Source organism: Daphnia pulicaria, chromosome 2 (assembly GCF_021234035.1).
Source record: "Daphnia pulicaria isolate SC F1-1A chromosome 2, SC_F0-13Bv2, whole genome shotgun sequence".
NCBI lineage: Eukaryota > Metazoa > Arthropoda > Branchiopoda > Diplostraca > Daphniidae > Daphnia > Daphnia pulicaria.
This window is the reverse complement of record NC_060914.1, coordinates 344,616-359,758: the sequence shown is the minus strand read 5'-3', so window position 1 is coordinate 359,758 and position 15,143 is coordinate 344,616. Positions and strand designations below refer to the sequence as shown.

At 41.1% G+C, this 15,143-nt stretch overlaps 2 protein-coding genes across 2 annotated transcripts; one reads left to right on the top strand and one right to left on the bottom strand.

Annotated features, from left to right (window-relative positions):
- Positions 1–83: 83 nt before the first annotated feature.
- LOC124327044 (protein O-mannosyl-transferase 2-like) lies at positions 84–4,374 on the top strand. Its single transcript, XM_046785873.1, has 17 exons — positions 84–369; positions 615–713; positions 1,136–1,237; positions 1,308–1,392; positions 1,459–1,563; positions 1,631–1,739; positions 1,812–1,920; positions 2,002–2,161; positions 2,232–2,421; positions 2,502–2,827; positions 2,890–3,041; positions 3,104–3,192; positions 3,260–3,408; positions 3,476–3,635; positions 3,733–3,873; positions 3,949–4,060; positions 4,123–4,374. Exons 2-17 carry the CDS (start codon positions 625–627, stop codon positions 4,226–4,228), a joined length of 2,184 nt encoding a protein of 727 aa, XP_046641829.1. The 5' UTR covers positions 84–369; positions 615–624; the 3' UTR covers positions 4,229–4,374.
- A 1,057-nt stretch (positions 4,375–5,431) lies between these two features.
- LOC124327208 (17-beta-hydroxysteroid dehydrogenase type 6-like) lies at positions 5,432–12,346 on the bottom strand. The gene is made up of 5 exons (XM_046786170.1): positions 12,202–12,346; positions 11,615–12,106; positions 6,479–6,631; positions 6,205–6,406; positions 5,432–6,104 (listed from the first exon to the last, which is right to left on the bottom strand). Exons 2-5 carry the CDS (start codon positions 11,973–11,975, stop codon positions 5,759–5,761), a joined length of 1,062 nt encoding a protein of 353 aa, XP_046642126.1. The 5' UTR covers positions 11,976–12,106; positions 12,202–12,346; the 3' UTR covers positions 5,432–5,758.
- Positions 12,347–15,143: the final 2,797 nt, after the last annotated feature.

Here is a 15,143-nt window from a genome sequence, read left to right as displayed (position 1 = left end):
TGTTGTATACATTGAGCCCCCTTTTTGCTGTCAGCAAAGAGAAAAAAAGAAAAAGAAGAAGTGTAGGCAGTAAAAATACTTTGACTGTCAAAAGAAGTCAAATTCTGCATGTAATCAATAACAACCAGCACCTCAGTCTCCATAATAATAATAATTTTTGCTGGTTCAAGTCCTGTGGGCTGTGACTGTCTCATGGTGCTTTTAACCCTGCTTGGAATTTCATACGCCGCGGGCATTTCCAATCGTGCTTGGAGTTAAATTTTGGCTCCCCTTGTCAAACTGTGACTCTCTAGCTCTAAGGAGGAAGCAGTCTCACTTTTGCCTTCCTTTGCTGTAGGTCATTTTCAATTTTCACTGGCGATTCTGCAGGTAAAAATTTCTTACTTTTCTCAACTTTATGGCACATATGTTGCACCAAAAACAATTCAGCATTCAAATGTTTTTTTGTTGATTTGAACACACATTAATTTGTTGTTGACACAAAATTTGTAGTTGTAATTTACAAATGTCATTGTCTCATTATAAAGTATCGTAGAAAATATTTTGTATGGATAAAATCATATTGTCATGTATATTAAAGCATTCACAATTTTACATCATTATTTCATTTCAAGGTCGACAAAAATGACGAAAGCCGAGGATGCTACATCGGCGTGTGCTTCAAGGTCAAGTGAAAAGCCAAAGAAACTGCAGCGGGATGCGGCGCATGACAGGTGAGCGACCGCGCTAAGTGTGTCCTTGAGCGAGTGCACGGGCTAGCTGCCCAGATCGTTCACACCTGCGAGCCAGACGGCCAGGCCAGCTTTATTTGTATTCTTATGTGGAAATCTGGGCGGATGCTCATGGCAACAACCCTAAAACTTTTACATAAATAGTTTTTTTTGTTAAGATACGAATTAGGAAAATGTAACCGTGTTGCTAAAACTTGCTCACAAGTATGAAATTTGGTCACTTTTATTGATAAGATCTGGATGTGAACATCCAGTTTCAAAACTCGAATGTAGAAAGATTGCTTAACGATATTTAAAAATACGAATTTCAACAGAATACATAAAAAGGCTGCGCGCACTTGACTACTTATGATAGCCTTAAATCAAGATAGCTGATTTACTTTGGAAAATAATTTTCATGATAGTGGGAAAAATAACGCCGGAATGTGGTGGACTTTATTTGGACTGATTTTAATCGCAACGGCTGCAACTCGCTTCTACAAGCTCGATCAACCTGACCATATTTGGTAACAGAGAAGATACCAATTTTATCCATAAAGGTTTGTCAATTCAATAATATTTTTTAAATCGTTGCAGCTGGGATGAAACTCATTTTGGAAAATTTGGAGGCTACTACATCAACCGAACTTTCTTTTTCGATGTTCATCCCCCACTTGGCAAGGTAATTTTATCTCTGAGACAATTTTAACTTTTATAATTTGTCTAATGTTTGTGTTTAAATTGCTAGATGCTTATTGGCCTTTTTGGTTATCTGGACGGGTACAACGCTACTTTTGCCTTTGAGAAACCTGGAGACAAATATGAAGATTATCCTTACATGGGAATGCGAGCGGTATGTTTTCTTTGATTGGAAAATTCTCTTCTCAGTCTCACAAATGTTTTTTCACGTTCGATTCCAGGGTTGTGCCATAATGGGAGCTCTTTTGGTCCCTCTTTCCTTTTTGACTGTGTGGGAAATGACTTTTTCCCTTTCAGCTGCTACTTTTGCTGGCATTTCAATTCTTTTAGGTAATATTCCCATCGATTTATTTTTCTAAATGTACAACTTTTCAAGTAAAATACTTTTCTTTGTTTCTTTAGACCATGGTATGCTTACGCTGAATCGATACATTTTATTGGATCCTCCTCTGCTATTCTTCATATCTGCTTCCGTCTACGCCACAGTCAAGTTCCACAATCAACGTGATCGGTAAGATTTGTATTATCTCATCTCTGTACTTATACTAATGTGTATATGCATTTTGTATTTTATTTTATTTTTGAATCGTAGGGCTTTTAGTTTTCCCTGGTGGTTCTGGCTGTCGGCTACAGGGGCCATGTTGGTTGGTTCAGTTGCCGTCAAATTCGTCGGTGTCTTTGTTGTTTTTCTTGTCGGATTCCGAGCCATCGCAGATCTTTGGGAAATTCTTGGCGATCTCTCACGTCCTGTGGTATGCATTTCTGCCAAATTTTTAGAAATTCTCTCTCTTATTTAAATTGATCTATTTTTGATTCTTTTAGAGTTACACCGTCAAACATTTTATGGCGAGGGCGTTATGTTTGATTGCGTTTCCAGTCGTACTATATATGGGCATTTTCTACATCCATCTACAAGTTTTGTACCTGAGTGGCCCGGGTGATGGATACTTCAGCTCCGCCTTCCAAACACATCTCGAAGGAAATTTTCTGCATAATGCTAGCACACCTCGCGGTACATTATCAGTTGCATTTTCAATTTCTGTAATCGGAAAATAATTGAACGATCCGTTTTTCCTTTCGTTAAAAATGCAGAAGTGGCTTATGGATCTTTGCTGACCTTGAAAAACAGCGTTACTGGTGGTGGATATTTGCATTCACACATGCATCTCTACCCCGCTGGAGTTGGAGCTAAGCAACAGCAAGTCACGACTTATTCTCATAAAGATGGTAATAATCGGTGGTTCATCAAGAAATTCAACAAACCTACGCCGCTTTGGAACAGTTCCGATCCTATTGAACTTGTGCGCAACGGTGACTTGATCCGGCTTGAACATCGTCCAACAAGGCGTAATTTGCATTCCCATAAAGAACCGGCCCCGGTTTCTCGAAAACATTATCAAGTCACAGGATATGGAGAAGTATGTTCTATTCTCCATAATTAGTTGTAAAGTTTGTGTAAATTTTTATTTTATTTTGAAAGAATGGAACAGGCGATGCTAATGATGTTTGGCGCTTAGTCATTGAAAGCGGAGCTGAAAATGAACCATTGGAAACTATGCGTCACAAGTTCAAACTTGTTCACTACCTACAGAATTGTGTTCTCTCAACCACTAAAAAGACGCTGCCCAAATGGTATGAATTACTATACTTATTATTATTGTTTGTTCTCTCTTATTATTATTGCGTAATTATAGGGGTTATGAACAACAAGAGGTCACTTGCAATCCTAATCTCCGCGATGGGGCTGCCGTTTGGAACGTAGAAGACAATCGTTTTCCCCGCCGTAAGGAATTTTGACATTTCGCTTTGCTAAAGAGAAATAACTGAAAATTTTATTGTTTTGGTTACAGTGCCCAACGTTTCGTTCAGCGCCTACAAACTTAACTTCCTTCAACGCTTCCTCGAAGCTCATGCTGTCATGTTCAGTGGAAATGCCGGTCTCAAACCCAAAGATGGTGAATTGACCTCAAGACCTTGGATGTGGCCCATCAATCTGAGAGTAAGTTGAGTAAGAATAATAAATATCAGATTGTGGTTATTTATAATTTGAACCGAACGTTTTGTAGGGTCAATTTTTCTCAGCTGGTGAAGGAGTCAAAATTTATCTCTTGGGTAATCCAATCATCTGGTGGAGCAATTTAGTTTTTATGGGCTTTTACTTGACACTTTTTGCCGTCAAGTCTATTCGAGATAGGAGGGGTATCATTTCGTCTCCTCAACAATTGGGTAAGTGCATCTTTGTTTCCCACTAGACAGGGTTTTTAATTAGGCATCCATATTGATTCAAATAATAAATGGCTTATTGTTCTCTTTGCACCAACAGCGTTGCAGGAAAGAGCTCTGTCTGCGTGCGGATGGCTCTACATTGGATGGTTGTTGCACTATGTCCCATTTTGGGGTATGGGTCGTATTCTTTATTTCCATCATTATTTCCCTGCTTTGCTGTTTTCCAGCATGATGTCAGGTAATTTACTAATTTGGGTTTGATTCCTCGCCTTTTGTGTGTCCGTTTTTTATAATGTTTCTCTGTTTATTTTAGGAGTCGTTATTGACTATTTGGTAGAATCGATTCCGGAGCTCCTACCATCCGGAATACGAAACAGTGCTTACCACATGCTAGTTGGTGTGATCGTCTCAGCACTTGTCTACAGGTTTATTCAAATTAATAATCCCAAGAAAATTGAGTTCTAATTGTTAAAATTCTCAATTTTAGCTTTTACTTGTTTGCCCCGCTCACCTACGGAATGAGTAGCGGACCTTCAACCGAGCCCAACTCAACAATGCACGGAATGCGTTGGCTTGAAACCTGGGAATTTTAAGAATGATCGACGAATTCACTTTTTTAAAATGGCAGTTTTCTTTCATGCCCATAACCCTGTGAATCTCTTAATTTTTATCTTGAACAACTTCTTTGTTTAGCATAGTTGGTATCCGGTTTAAACATAATTAAACACCATCACAAGTTTTTTTGTCTTTGTTTAAATTCTTATTTTCTCTTAAAAGAAACTGAATTTGAAATCACCATGAAACAAACAACGAATAATTTATATTTACTTTAAAGAAGCGCAATATATTAGCGCAAGGTCGTATTCTGATATTTAGACAAAAGAAATTCTGATAGCTAAATAAAAAAGGAACTTGGGAGGGGGTAAAATCGCTTGGGTGCAGTTATGTGCTATGCAAAGCTTTCATTCTAAACCAATAGGAATGCAAATTTTACACATCAGCAAGCAAGGATTTACAAAGAAGCGTCATAGCTTGAATAATTTAAGCACCTCTTATGAAAAATTCGCTTGTTGAACTTTGTGAAAGGATAACGACAACGGCATGCGGAAGGGAAGGAAAAAATGTTCAGGGCATGAACTCAGAACAAGTCCTTCGGCTTCCCTCCATTAGATTTGAATCTGTAAAGACCTGTCTGGCAACAGCCAAGTCCGCCAGAATTCTTTTGAAAGATTCAACTGAATCAACAATTCTGCTCCAAGGCGATGCGGTAACAAAGAGCAAAGTACAAAAAGACAAATTGTTAGGCTACGAATCTGCCATTTGAGATCCAAATGCTGCATTCATTGTTGTACATATATTCAATGCGAGTGTCCACAGTCACACTAAATATTGACCTATTTCACGAGAACCACACCATTTTTTCTCTGTGTCTGTATTCCCATTGAAGCAACGACAATTCTCATGTGTGTAGAACAATGATTAATCGACATTTCCAACCCTCCAAAAAAAAAAAATTTATCCAGCAAGGCTATAGTGCGGTATTTTTCTTTTGAAACTTTCTAAGAAAATTATCACTCATTTTTTATTGCTCCTCAATTTGATAGCTTAAAAAGAAAATTTTAACCTACATTAAACGCTTCTGGCGCCCACAATTTTAGATTCGAGCCATTCAAACCGCCATACGGCCTTCTGGCGTCGATCTGAAATTATATACGTCACTCACGTCCATCAAACATATACAGCATTGACTACCTGTACTTAAAAAAAAAATTGAAATGATAATAATTCGTGAATGGTTCAAATTATTATAATTGTATTTTCAGATATATATATAACGGCCAAATATCTTCACCAAGTGTCGTGTGTGTTCTTTACATCATGTTTTCACCACTTTTTTTAGATTATGAATTGCCCACCCGGATGGTTCCACCGGAAAGCGTTTTTTTAAGTTTAACATGTTATGTTGTAAATACTTTTTCGGAGCGTATTGATAAGAGACACGAACATTACAAAATGGGACATCCAGCCCTCTACTAATATACAAAAAAATTGCGTTACCTCTTCTTTTCGTAGCCAAACTGCATCGACATTTGCCCGGCATTTCAATTTTCTGTTTTTATCTTCTACACTTTCAGAATGTTGGCGATGTTGTGCTTGTACTTTCGTTGTACGATATACTGCCTCAATCCGGATGGTATGCAAAACAAGAGGCTGATGCGGAAACGAGTTGCACAGCCGGGCACGGCCACGTAAACATCAGATGGCGATTTCGTCATCAGGGCGTCGTCGAAACATCGGCGCAGGTAAACAGGTATGGTGGGGGCTTGAGCTCTGTTGGCGTTCTCCAATTCGTCCATCTCGAGCTCCTCCGACTTGGACTTGGCCACACGATCGTGATAGGCAATAAAAATCTCCTGATTGGCCAACCGCAGTTCTGGGGTCATTTCGTTCCACATTTCGTTCATCTTCCTATAAAATGGAAGAAATGGTTATGGTTAGCACCACATTGGGTCCCTCCAAATTTTGCTTGATTCTCTTGATCCATAAATTATTTTGTTTAAATTCTTACTTGTGGTGCTGGTCGAACAGACATCTGTCGAGGAACGAACCATCAGGTTGGATGAGTGATACGTCGACGCCGACTCGCGCCAGCTCGAATCTTAAAGCTTCTGATAAACCTTCAACTGCATGTTTGGTGCCGGAATAAATAGAAAGACCAGGTTCCGGGTCGTTGTGTCCGCCTGCCAAACTGCCCACGTTGATGATACGCCCTGTCCGAATATGGTGTGTGTGAATAATATCCCAAAATTCATTTGAAAAAATGTCTGGAATAATTTTTTTACCTTTGCCGGATTTGAGAAGCGGCAAGAATATGCGGATGGAATCCACTACACCCACGTAGTTGACTCGGAATTGTTGCTCGCAGTGCTTCTGTGTTTGCCATTCCAGCTCTCCACAGACGCAGTAAGTTGCCGCGTTGATCAATGCCCACAGACCTGAAAGAATTGTTTTATTACATAATTATGGTTGTATAAATACAGTCTTCGCTATCTAACGAATTGCACACGGAAATGTGCAAAGAACAATTGAGTTTTAGAATATAAATTCTCATGCGCGTGTCATTTGACACTGATGCCTGGCCTCTTTTTAGAACTACGGTGTTGAATTGCGTCGACGCAAGTGCTCGAAAGAAACGTAAAACCTTCCACTAGATAGTTTCAATTTTCAAATTAAGGATTTTATTCATTTCTTTCATTTCCAGCTAACACGTAGTTTAAGAGCTCATCACGCGATAAACGCTGCCTCAGTGTCATTGTAGAGAATAGATTGATAGGTGCACTTGCCAAAAGAGCGCCGACTTAAATTACTTTTAATCGTTCCCATTCATCTATGACTTATGTTGTCTCACACGACTATACGACACGACAGTTGTTGACTTGACGTATTGTTTTTATACTTTGAGGTGAGAGTTTCTCCAAACTTCATGAATAACGAAATCATACACCTTTGTTCATTCCACCGTGGTATATCATTATTTTCCATCTGGTTTCGTTATGAGATAGAAAAATAATGAAGCCAAGTGACGAAGAGAGTGCGGTCGGCATTTTCTAGGGAACCTTTTCTCGTTTTGGCACTTGCTGCCTTCCATACACACACACACACGAATGGAGCAGTAAAAGGCAGCGCATATAGGCTAGATATCCGTCACGAGGTCGCATTCGGCCGAAACAAAAAAACGATTCAACTTTCACTGAGCGTGTGGGAGAATGCAGCCATTGAAAAGTCTATACTCCAAGGATTATGCGCTTTTCTATTCCTATTTCCACAAAGCTATAAAAGCGGAATCAGATAAATCACCCCCGCCGAAAGTCTATCTACGACGCTTGCAGCATATTGTATTGCTTCAACAATATCAGCAGCAGCCGTCCAGGACAATCAAATTCCGTCATGGAATATATACGCCCAGATTTTCTTCAAAAAGAAAAACTCGGACAACAAGAAGAAGAAGAGTAGTACGCATGGCGTGCAACGGGCAAATAGAAAATCCATACGGAATAACTGGCATTGTTTTCGCCCCCCAAAAAAGAAATAAAACTTTCTTATTTCGACTTGATTTTCTCCTATAGCTTCGACATTTTTGGGGGATAGTTGATAGTATACAATTCTCTTTCGAAAATGGTTAGAGCCACCACTGAGTTGCGCTAGTCGGTACATTACGGGCGCGTCTATTTTCTGGTGAGAAAATCACGAGATTTCCACCATCAGAAAAAAAAAGTTTCATTTAATTGAGGATGCTAGAGCGCACACAGCAATGCCGTTGGAGTGGATTCGAGCAGAACCGACGACGGGTTTCACAAACGCATCCCAACCGCTCCTGACTCATTCCGCTGGAATATAGTATAGCTTTCTCGTCTTTCCTCTCGTCCGGCGCAAATTGTGTTTCCTATAGACATATACACCAGATAGGGGATGATGCTAACTGCTAACCGCAAAATGCGCACTTGCTGCATAGGTTTCTCTGTGGTGAACATGGAAACGGCAATCTCTTAATCACAATTTTCTTTTAGAATTAAGTAAGCAAGCGGAATGCGTCCGTGTGCGTCCTCCTCCTCGACGGCCGTTATCCGGAAGCAAAAAGAAGAAGAACTTTTGAATATTTCATCCCTCACATTAGGTGCTAGGCATTATACAAAACAACACGAAACGGTAGATATAACTTGGCCAGCTGGAAGTCATCCATCATCTCTCAACCCTCACTCATCCTTGTATACAACACGTTAACGCAACTAAATGGCTTCTCTATTATAGCTTTAACTGGACTTATAATGTAGCTAACTCGTTGCCTTTATTTGTTCTCCAAGTGAAGTCATTCACAACGTTAAAGCGAGAAAATAAACAATTGGATAGCGCAACATTTCTCTGTACACTTAATCAATGGGAAACCGTTGCCGCTGGCACCGATCACTTTGGCTACCCCCTTTTTTCTTACCAAGAAATTTACCAATTAGTTTCAGGGCGGTTCACAAATGCTTTTATACGATTTTCGGCTGTTGTTATTTACTGTTCTACGCGTAAACTCGGCCAATAAAACTCGAATCTACACACATCGATGGCGCAATCCTTGAAGGTTTTTCGCTGGTATCTCGGTAACGATAACGTTATAGTCGGGAGAACAAAAAAAAACAAAAAACAAATTTATGTATAAACCATATAGCGTTGCGGTCCAACAACGGTCATATCATTTCCCAATACTCAGTATAAGTAAGACGAGGCCTCTATGGTTTAGTTATTATTGCAGTGCCGGCCATTGGGCCACCGTATTGATACGATTGGTTGGTTATCGAATTGTCGATAAACGGCCAGATATACCAACAATAACTTAGTCATTGTGGTATGTTGTGTCCTTGGTTGATACACATTTTAGCATTTCCAAAAGTGCTCTAGGGGTCTAGACTGAAAACCCAAGAAAAATCACCGTCACTTGATCCACATTTGAGAATCGAATGCCTGTTAATTCACATCATTCTCGCGTTGACACAAGTCTAAATAAACCTGTTTGTTTCCTTCGTTTAAAAAAGCATTTTTCTTTGAAATTCCATTTTGTCTAGTTTAAATCCATTTACGCATCTAGTTTAAGGTTGTTAAGGACCTGAGCCGCACTTTCCCCCCTAAAAAAAAAGTCTGGACATGGAAAAATGGAGAGCAGGTTAACTGAACACAAGAATAGTAAACACATATGAATATAACAACCACACCGGTCATAAATCCAAACGGTTCGACATTAGAGCGCGGCCCGTAGCAATTTCGGGATTGCTCCACCTTTGCCGATAGAAACGTGATGTTACATTCTCAGCGGTACTACCTACTGCCTTGGACCAGCACAGCAAGAGAAAAGGTTGGCCCATGGCCACGGCGCATTGTACAATTTTTTAATGTTGGATATTTTACACCATTCCATAGATATTGGTGAACGTTGTGCAGCCCGGTGAACGTTTGGAATACACGCACATCTTTCTAAAAAAAAAAAAGAAAAAAAAACGCGTGGGAAATTACGTAGTGCATAAAAGAAAGGAACGAGCGTCGCGTCTATAGAGCGTCGTGTACCAATTGCTTCGGTCCTTTTGTTCTCATCACGTTTATATGAAGAGACAACCGATGCAATGAACTGCCCATAAGAGAACTGGGACGCGGGAACAAAAAAGAATGTTTCTCTCTCTCTCTCGAGCTGTCCAGCTCTGCCATCTCGCGCGCGCGCGCCCACGCAATTCTTACGCAGTAAAACATTCATGTTTTCCCTCCCGAATCGGTTGTAAAATATTGGAACAACATGAAGTCTAATAACCAAAACCGAGGATTATTACTACTACTACACAGTTGTGTATGAATAATAATGGCGGTAAAAAAAAGTCTGGTGGTATTTTCTAATGAAATTAACGTCCGAAACGTCTGGAGACTATCAGAGAAAATAGAGAGAAAATATTAGAAGTTAGCCATCGTCGTCATCATCCAAGTTTGGTGACCGTAATCACGGAAAGACGGTCGAAGTGGTCGCGAACACGGCCAGCAGCAGGTTCAATCCATGAGAACAAATCGCGCCAATTGTCCCCAAACGTTTTTTATTTTGTTTTTCTTGTGGCGTTATCCCCGCTAGATTATTGTTTTTCTAAATAGAACGTGATAGCGCCAACTGATATTCCATTTTTCATATCGAACACTAGATGTGACCGTAATTCTATCTATAACCGAGGTTTACTTTACACCCACCAAGGGCTAACCGATTCCACACCAACAGCAGATGAAAATTTTGTTTCTTTTTCTTCTTTTTTTCAAGGCAATCAACGAACAACACACACAAAGGATTGTCGTATTTTTCCACGAAAATCCTCTTCACAAAACACAAATGCGGACAGTTCCGCCCTGATAATCGTCTAGTCGACCTTGGTTTGCGGTCGATCCATCAAACAAGTGCCGAGCCAACGTGAAAAAAAAAACTAGGCAACCAATGGCAAGCAAGGACGCGAAGGAATATTTGGTGTTTTCTTGTCGGGGGCGCACACACACTGATTGCGCATTAGAACAGGTTTCCTGTCGATTGCGCAAGTCGCCGAACATGTTTGTATGGCCCTTCAACTTTATACCTGGGGGGGCCTTTATTAAAAAACTCGAAGGTGTGCTGCTGCTGCTATATAGTGCGCGCTTTGCATTTTGTTTCGTTCTTTTTTCTTACATTTGATCAGCCAGACGGCCATTGCAGCAAAGCCGGATGACTGACCTGCTCTGCTTGTTTCTGATTGGTGAATCAATGCGCATAGTAATGGACTATATAAGCATCAAAGCGTCATGAATCAGAAAACAGCCCGAAACGGCGATTAACCCAACGAATTTGGGTGTGAGCAGCAGCAGCATGATATAGCCATTTGATATTAACACCGTAGGGATGGGATGGTTTCCCTCACGGTGAAGTCGGTACAATCAGGTATGGTAATTCTTTTTGATTTCTTATTCATTATTTTTTGCTTAATCTGACCCGCATAGCCTCGTGCTTAATGAACCGCACCTATACAACTAACGCTCAGAGATTAAAAAATTTGTTATTCTCTTGACCAACAATTGTTCTTGGGCGTGTTTTATAGCCAAAAGTGCTTCGATGGCTTATCTGTATATACTGCTCTCACTCGAATAAAACTGGCTGGCAGAATTGAGGCGACTCCAATTCTTTGTCTTGGAAAGAGTTTTGGCACAAAAGAAAAGCTTTTTTGAAAGTGTCTTGCATATGGGCAAGTCAACCATATTTCAATTTTGGAATGGACGTGATAAGGCCAAGCCTTTCAAGTGCCGAAAAAATACGATGAATTTTTAAACTAGAGACTCGCTTGAGGCAGAGCTTGAGGCTTATATCATAGATACTAATCGAAAAAAAAAGAGGAAAAACTAGAAATTGTCAAAGCTAAACAAGAAAATACGTTGACACGACTGACCTTTCTCTGATGGTGGAAGCTGTTCCTTGACCAACTTAGCCGCCGCTGCTAACGACGACGTGCACGTGACATCGAGCGGAATGATGCGAAGTCGACTGGAAGCATCGGCTTGGAGACGGACGGCCGCTTCTCCGGCAGTGTTGTCGAATCCAGCGTAAACTCGGAAGCCCAGCTGGTCGTAGCGTCGAGCCAAATCAAAGCCGAGAGTGGAATCACATCCCGTGATGACCAGAGTCCGGCCGATGACGTCGAGACGCGATCGGCACATCAAATTGCGAAGCAGGTAGACGACAATGGCCATCACCACTAAAGCCAGGACGAAGATTTGCACAGCGCAAACGGCAATCAATTCGGTATCCATCGTCAAGTTCTTTAAATTTTTCTTGATAAATTAACACAAATTTGATTGGAACTTTTTTGGGTCTCTGAGTCGATTGAGTTGATCACTGGCAGAAGAGAAACGACGTTTCCATCGCCCGAATTTCGCAAACGCTGAAAATAAATAGAAAAATGATGTTGAAGCCGCCGTCAAAACATAAACAAACAAGTAGAGAAAAGCTCAATTGGCGTGTGTGTGTTTGTACTACCTTGATCGATATGCCGCTGCTGCTGCTGAGAAGCGCTAAGGAGAAACGCGCGTTTCCACAACGACCGATGATGATGAGGTTTGGTTGGAGACTGCTCGATGGCCGGTACCGCCGCGACAACACACACCTGCAGCATGGGTTGGCTCAACTACTGTTGATAGTATAGTCAAGCCCCGTGTTATTTTTCCTTTCTCTCTCCCTCCCTCCGTCCGTCCGTCCCTCTTTTCTCTTTTTTTTTGGTGTGTGTTGTATACCTTTCCCATCCGCGATGTGCTTGTAAGGAATCCGTGGTTATGAGGTGTTTGGCTAGTGCTGCTTAGGAGAGAGGCTACTGCTGCTGCTGCTGCTTCAAATCAAACGCGTACCATAGTTGTGGGTTTGCCTATAAAGAACAAGAGAAAACGAGACAAATCAAACCGTACTCTTTTAATTTGTAGCGAAGAAACGCTTGAGTTGATTCGTTTTCTAAACTGGATCTGCTCGATGCCATATTTGTTTTTTTCGAAACCGATGCGATCTTTTTCCAAAATTTTTCCAAGATTTCTAATTTATTGGAGAGATTTGGTTGTTGGGGGATGTACCGTTGGTAATTCGATTCCGAAATCATCCTTATTGCCCATTGAAATCAAATATGGAAATGAACCGTGGAAAATGATGCCATCTTTTCCGTTTTATTAGAAGAGTCTCATTTGAATAGGTCGTCTAGCGGTCAGGAAGGTCACGAAACTATTTGGCAACCGACAGGGGGAAAACAAAAAGTCAATCCAAACAAGAAGCGCGTCTACACACGACCGACGGCCGTGAGTCCCGCGTGCAAAGTTCAAAATTCACCTGCGAAATTTGCCACGTCGACGGGCCCTGCTCCCAAGGTTCGAATAGATGGAGCGGCGATTTTAATCTGGGCTCGTCTTCTTTGCTCCTCCAAATAAGGTGAAGATGAAAAACACGAAAAAGAAAATACAAAGACCAAAAAGGCCAACCAACAGCCAACTCGTATAAAAATCCAACTTCTCGTATCCAATCGGCCGAAAAAGGTAATGCCCCTCTGGCGGAGAATGTTTATTCCTTTTTTTTTTCCTCGGCGCGTTTGTATTGTATATAATTTCCATTGGAAGAAAAAAGAACTCTCTTCACTATCCGTGTGTGTGCTGGCCGAACCCAGGCTTGGTCGGTTGTCCTCGTGCTGGAGAGAGAGAGAAAAAAGAGAGAGCTCTTGTGTCGGGCGCTGGCCAAAACCATTTGAGTTACCAGCCCATGTGTCTCCTATAAAAGAAGTTTATGTGTGTATGTACATATCTATGAATACTACAGTATCTCTCTCTCTCTCACTTTGAGACCATGTTGGTCGAATGTCTTAACGGCCAGCGCCGTCACTCTGGTGAAAGGGAAAAAATTTATCTGTTTTCGTCGTAGTTCGGAAAATGTGAAAGCATCTTTGGCGATCTTTCATGAAAACTTATCAGCATTTGGGGGAATATAATGGCGCTCCAAGAAATATAATCAGCGAATTATAGAGGAATATGAGGCGCATCAAGTTTCATCCGCGTTCCACAAGCACACCACATAGCGTGAGGCTCACAAATGAAAAGACGGAGAGAAAACATGTGAGAAAATAGAACCTCTAATGAGAAAAAAATATTCAAAGGCTTTTTGATCGAAGGATTTTGGCCAGAGGGCTTTTATATCCTTAAATCAAGGGTAAAAGTAGCGTTTCATTATATTATTAAAAGCTTGAAATTCTGGAATAAATTCTCTCTTATTTTTTGCCCAATTAGTAATTAGCTGCTACCCTCATCGGAAGTATCAATGCGATTTCCAATTCGATAAAGGTTTTCTTTCGTGTAAGTTGGAAGGACGAGGTTACGGAACAGACCTGTTCATTTACTTGATTTCCTTCTTCCGGAAAATAATGTCAATTTGGAGACAACAACAGACGCCCAAAAAATAAAAACAGACAATGAAAGAAAACCGGATTTGAAATTTAAAAAATTGCCCGCGCAAGATTATAAAAAAAAAGCTATTCCCGCGTGATTATTATCCGCATTGCAGACCCCCAAAACTGCGTCTATACTGCCGATGGCTACATCCGCTTTGTTTATTGGTTTGTCGTTTGGTTCCCACCCCCTGCGTATAGCCTTGTAAGGTGACAAGCAATTTATTTCTCCCCGATGGCCTAGGTGCGGTGTTTGCCCGCATGACGTTTCAAAGTGAATGGCGAAAAAAGGAAAAAACCGATACAAAAATAAAAATGCCGACAGCAAACGTCATTTTGTTGTATGCCGTAGTAAGTACCTCGTATAGCTCGTCCATCATGTCCATTATTATATATATAGTAGGCTAACGATGCCAGCCCTGACGCAGAGTCGTGGGTCATGTGTGTCCGCTTCTTTAGCGGGCTAGTCGGTTCCGGCCCGTTGATGCCGTTATGGAGAGCATCTACACACAACATTGTGTGTGTGTGTGTATAGCATATCCAGCCGTGGATAATAGTACATCAAATAAATTCTCTTTTGTGGACTTTTGGAACTCTTTTTCTTCACTCTCTCGGTGTCCGAAATTGTAGCGGCTGACGCTGAGTGCTGGTAGGACTAGATGGATGAGAGATGGATGAAAAGCCGACACCTATTGATCCGCGTCCGTGTGGATGTTTACTGTACATCCCCCACTTGGGTGTCGGTATAGCATGACGGGCTCGTAGGAGCGTTTCATCTTTCAAAAAATATTTTTCTACCGACCGCACACTCGGCGCTTCGACGTCAAAACGGGACCAGCTCTTTTGAAGAGAGAGAAACGGCCTGCTGCAGGCCAGTTAAAGACAGGTGGGTTTTCTTTCCTGGTCCTGCCACTTTCGTTTCCGACTTTCCGTTCGGAAGCTAGTTTACCTAGACGAAACAAGCCCTTTACCGTCTGTCGGAATCTATTGGACACGGCCCTATAGACTT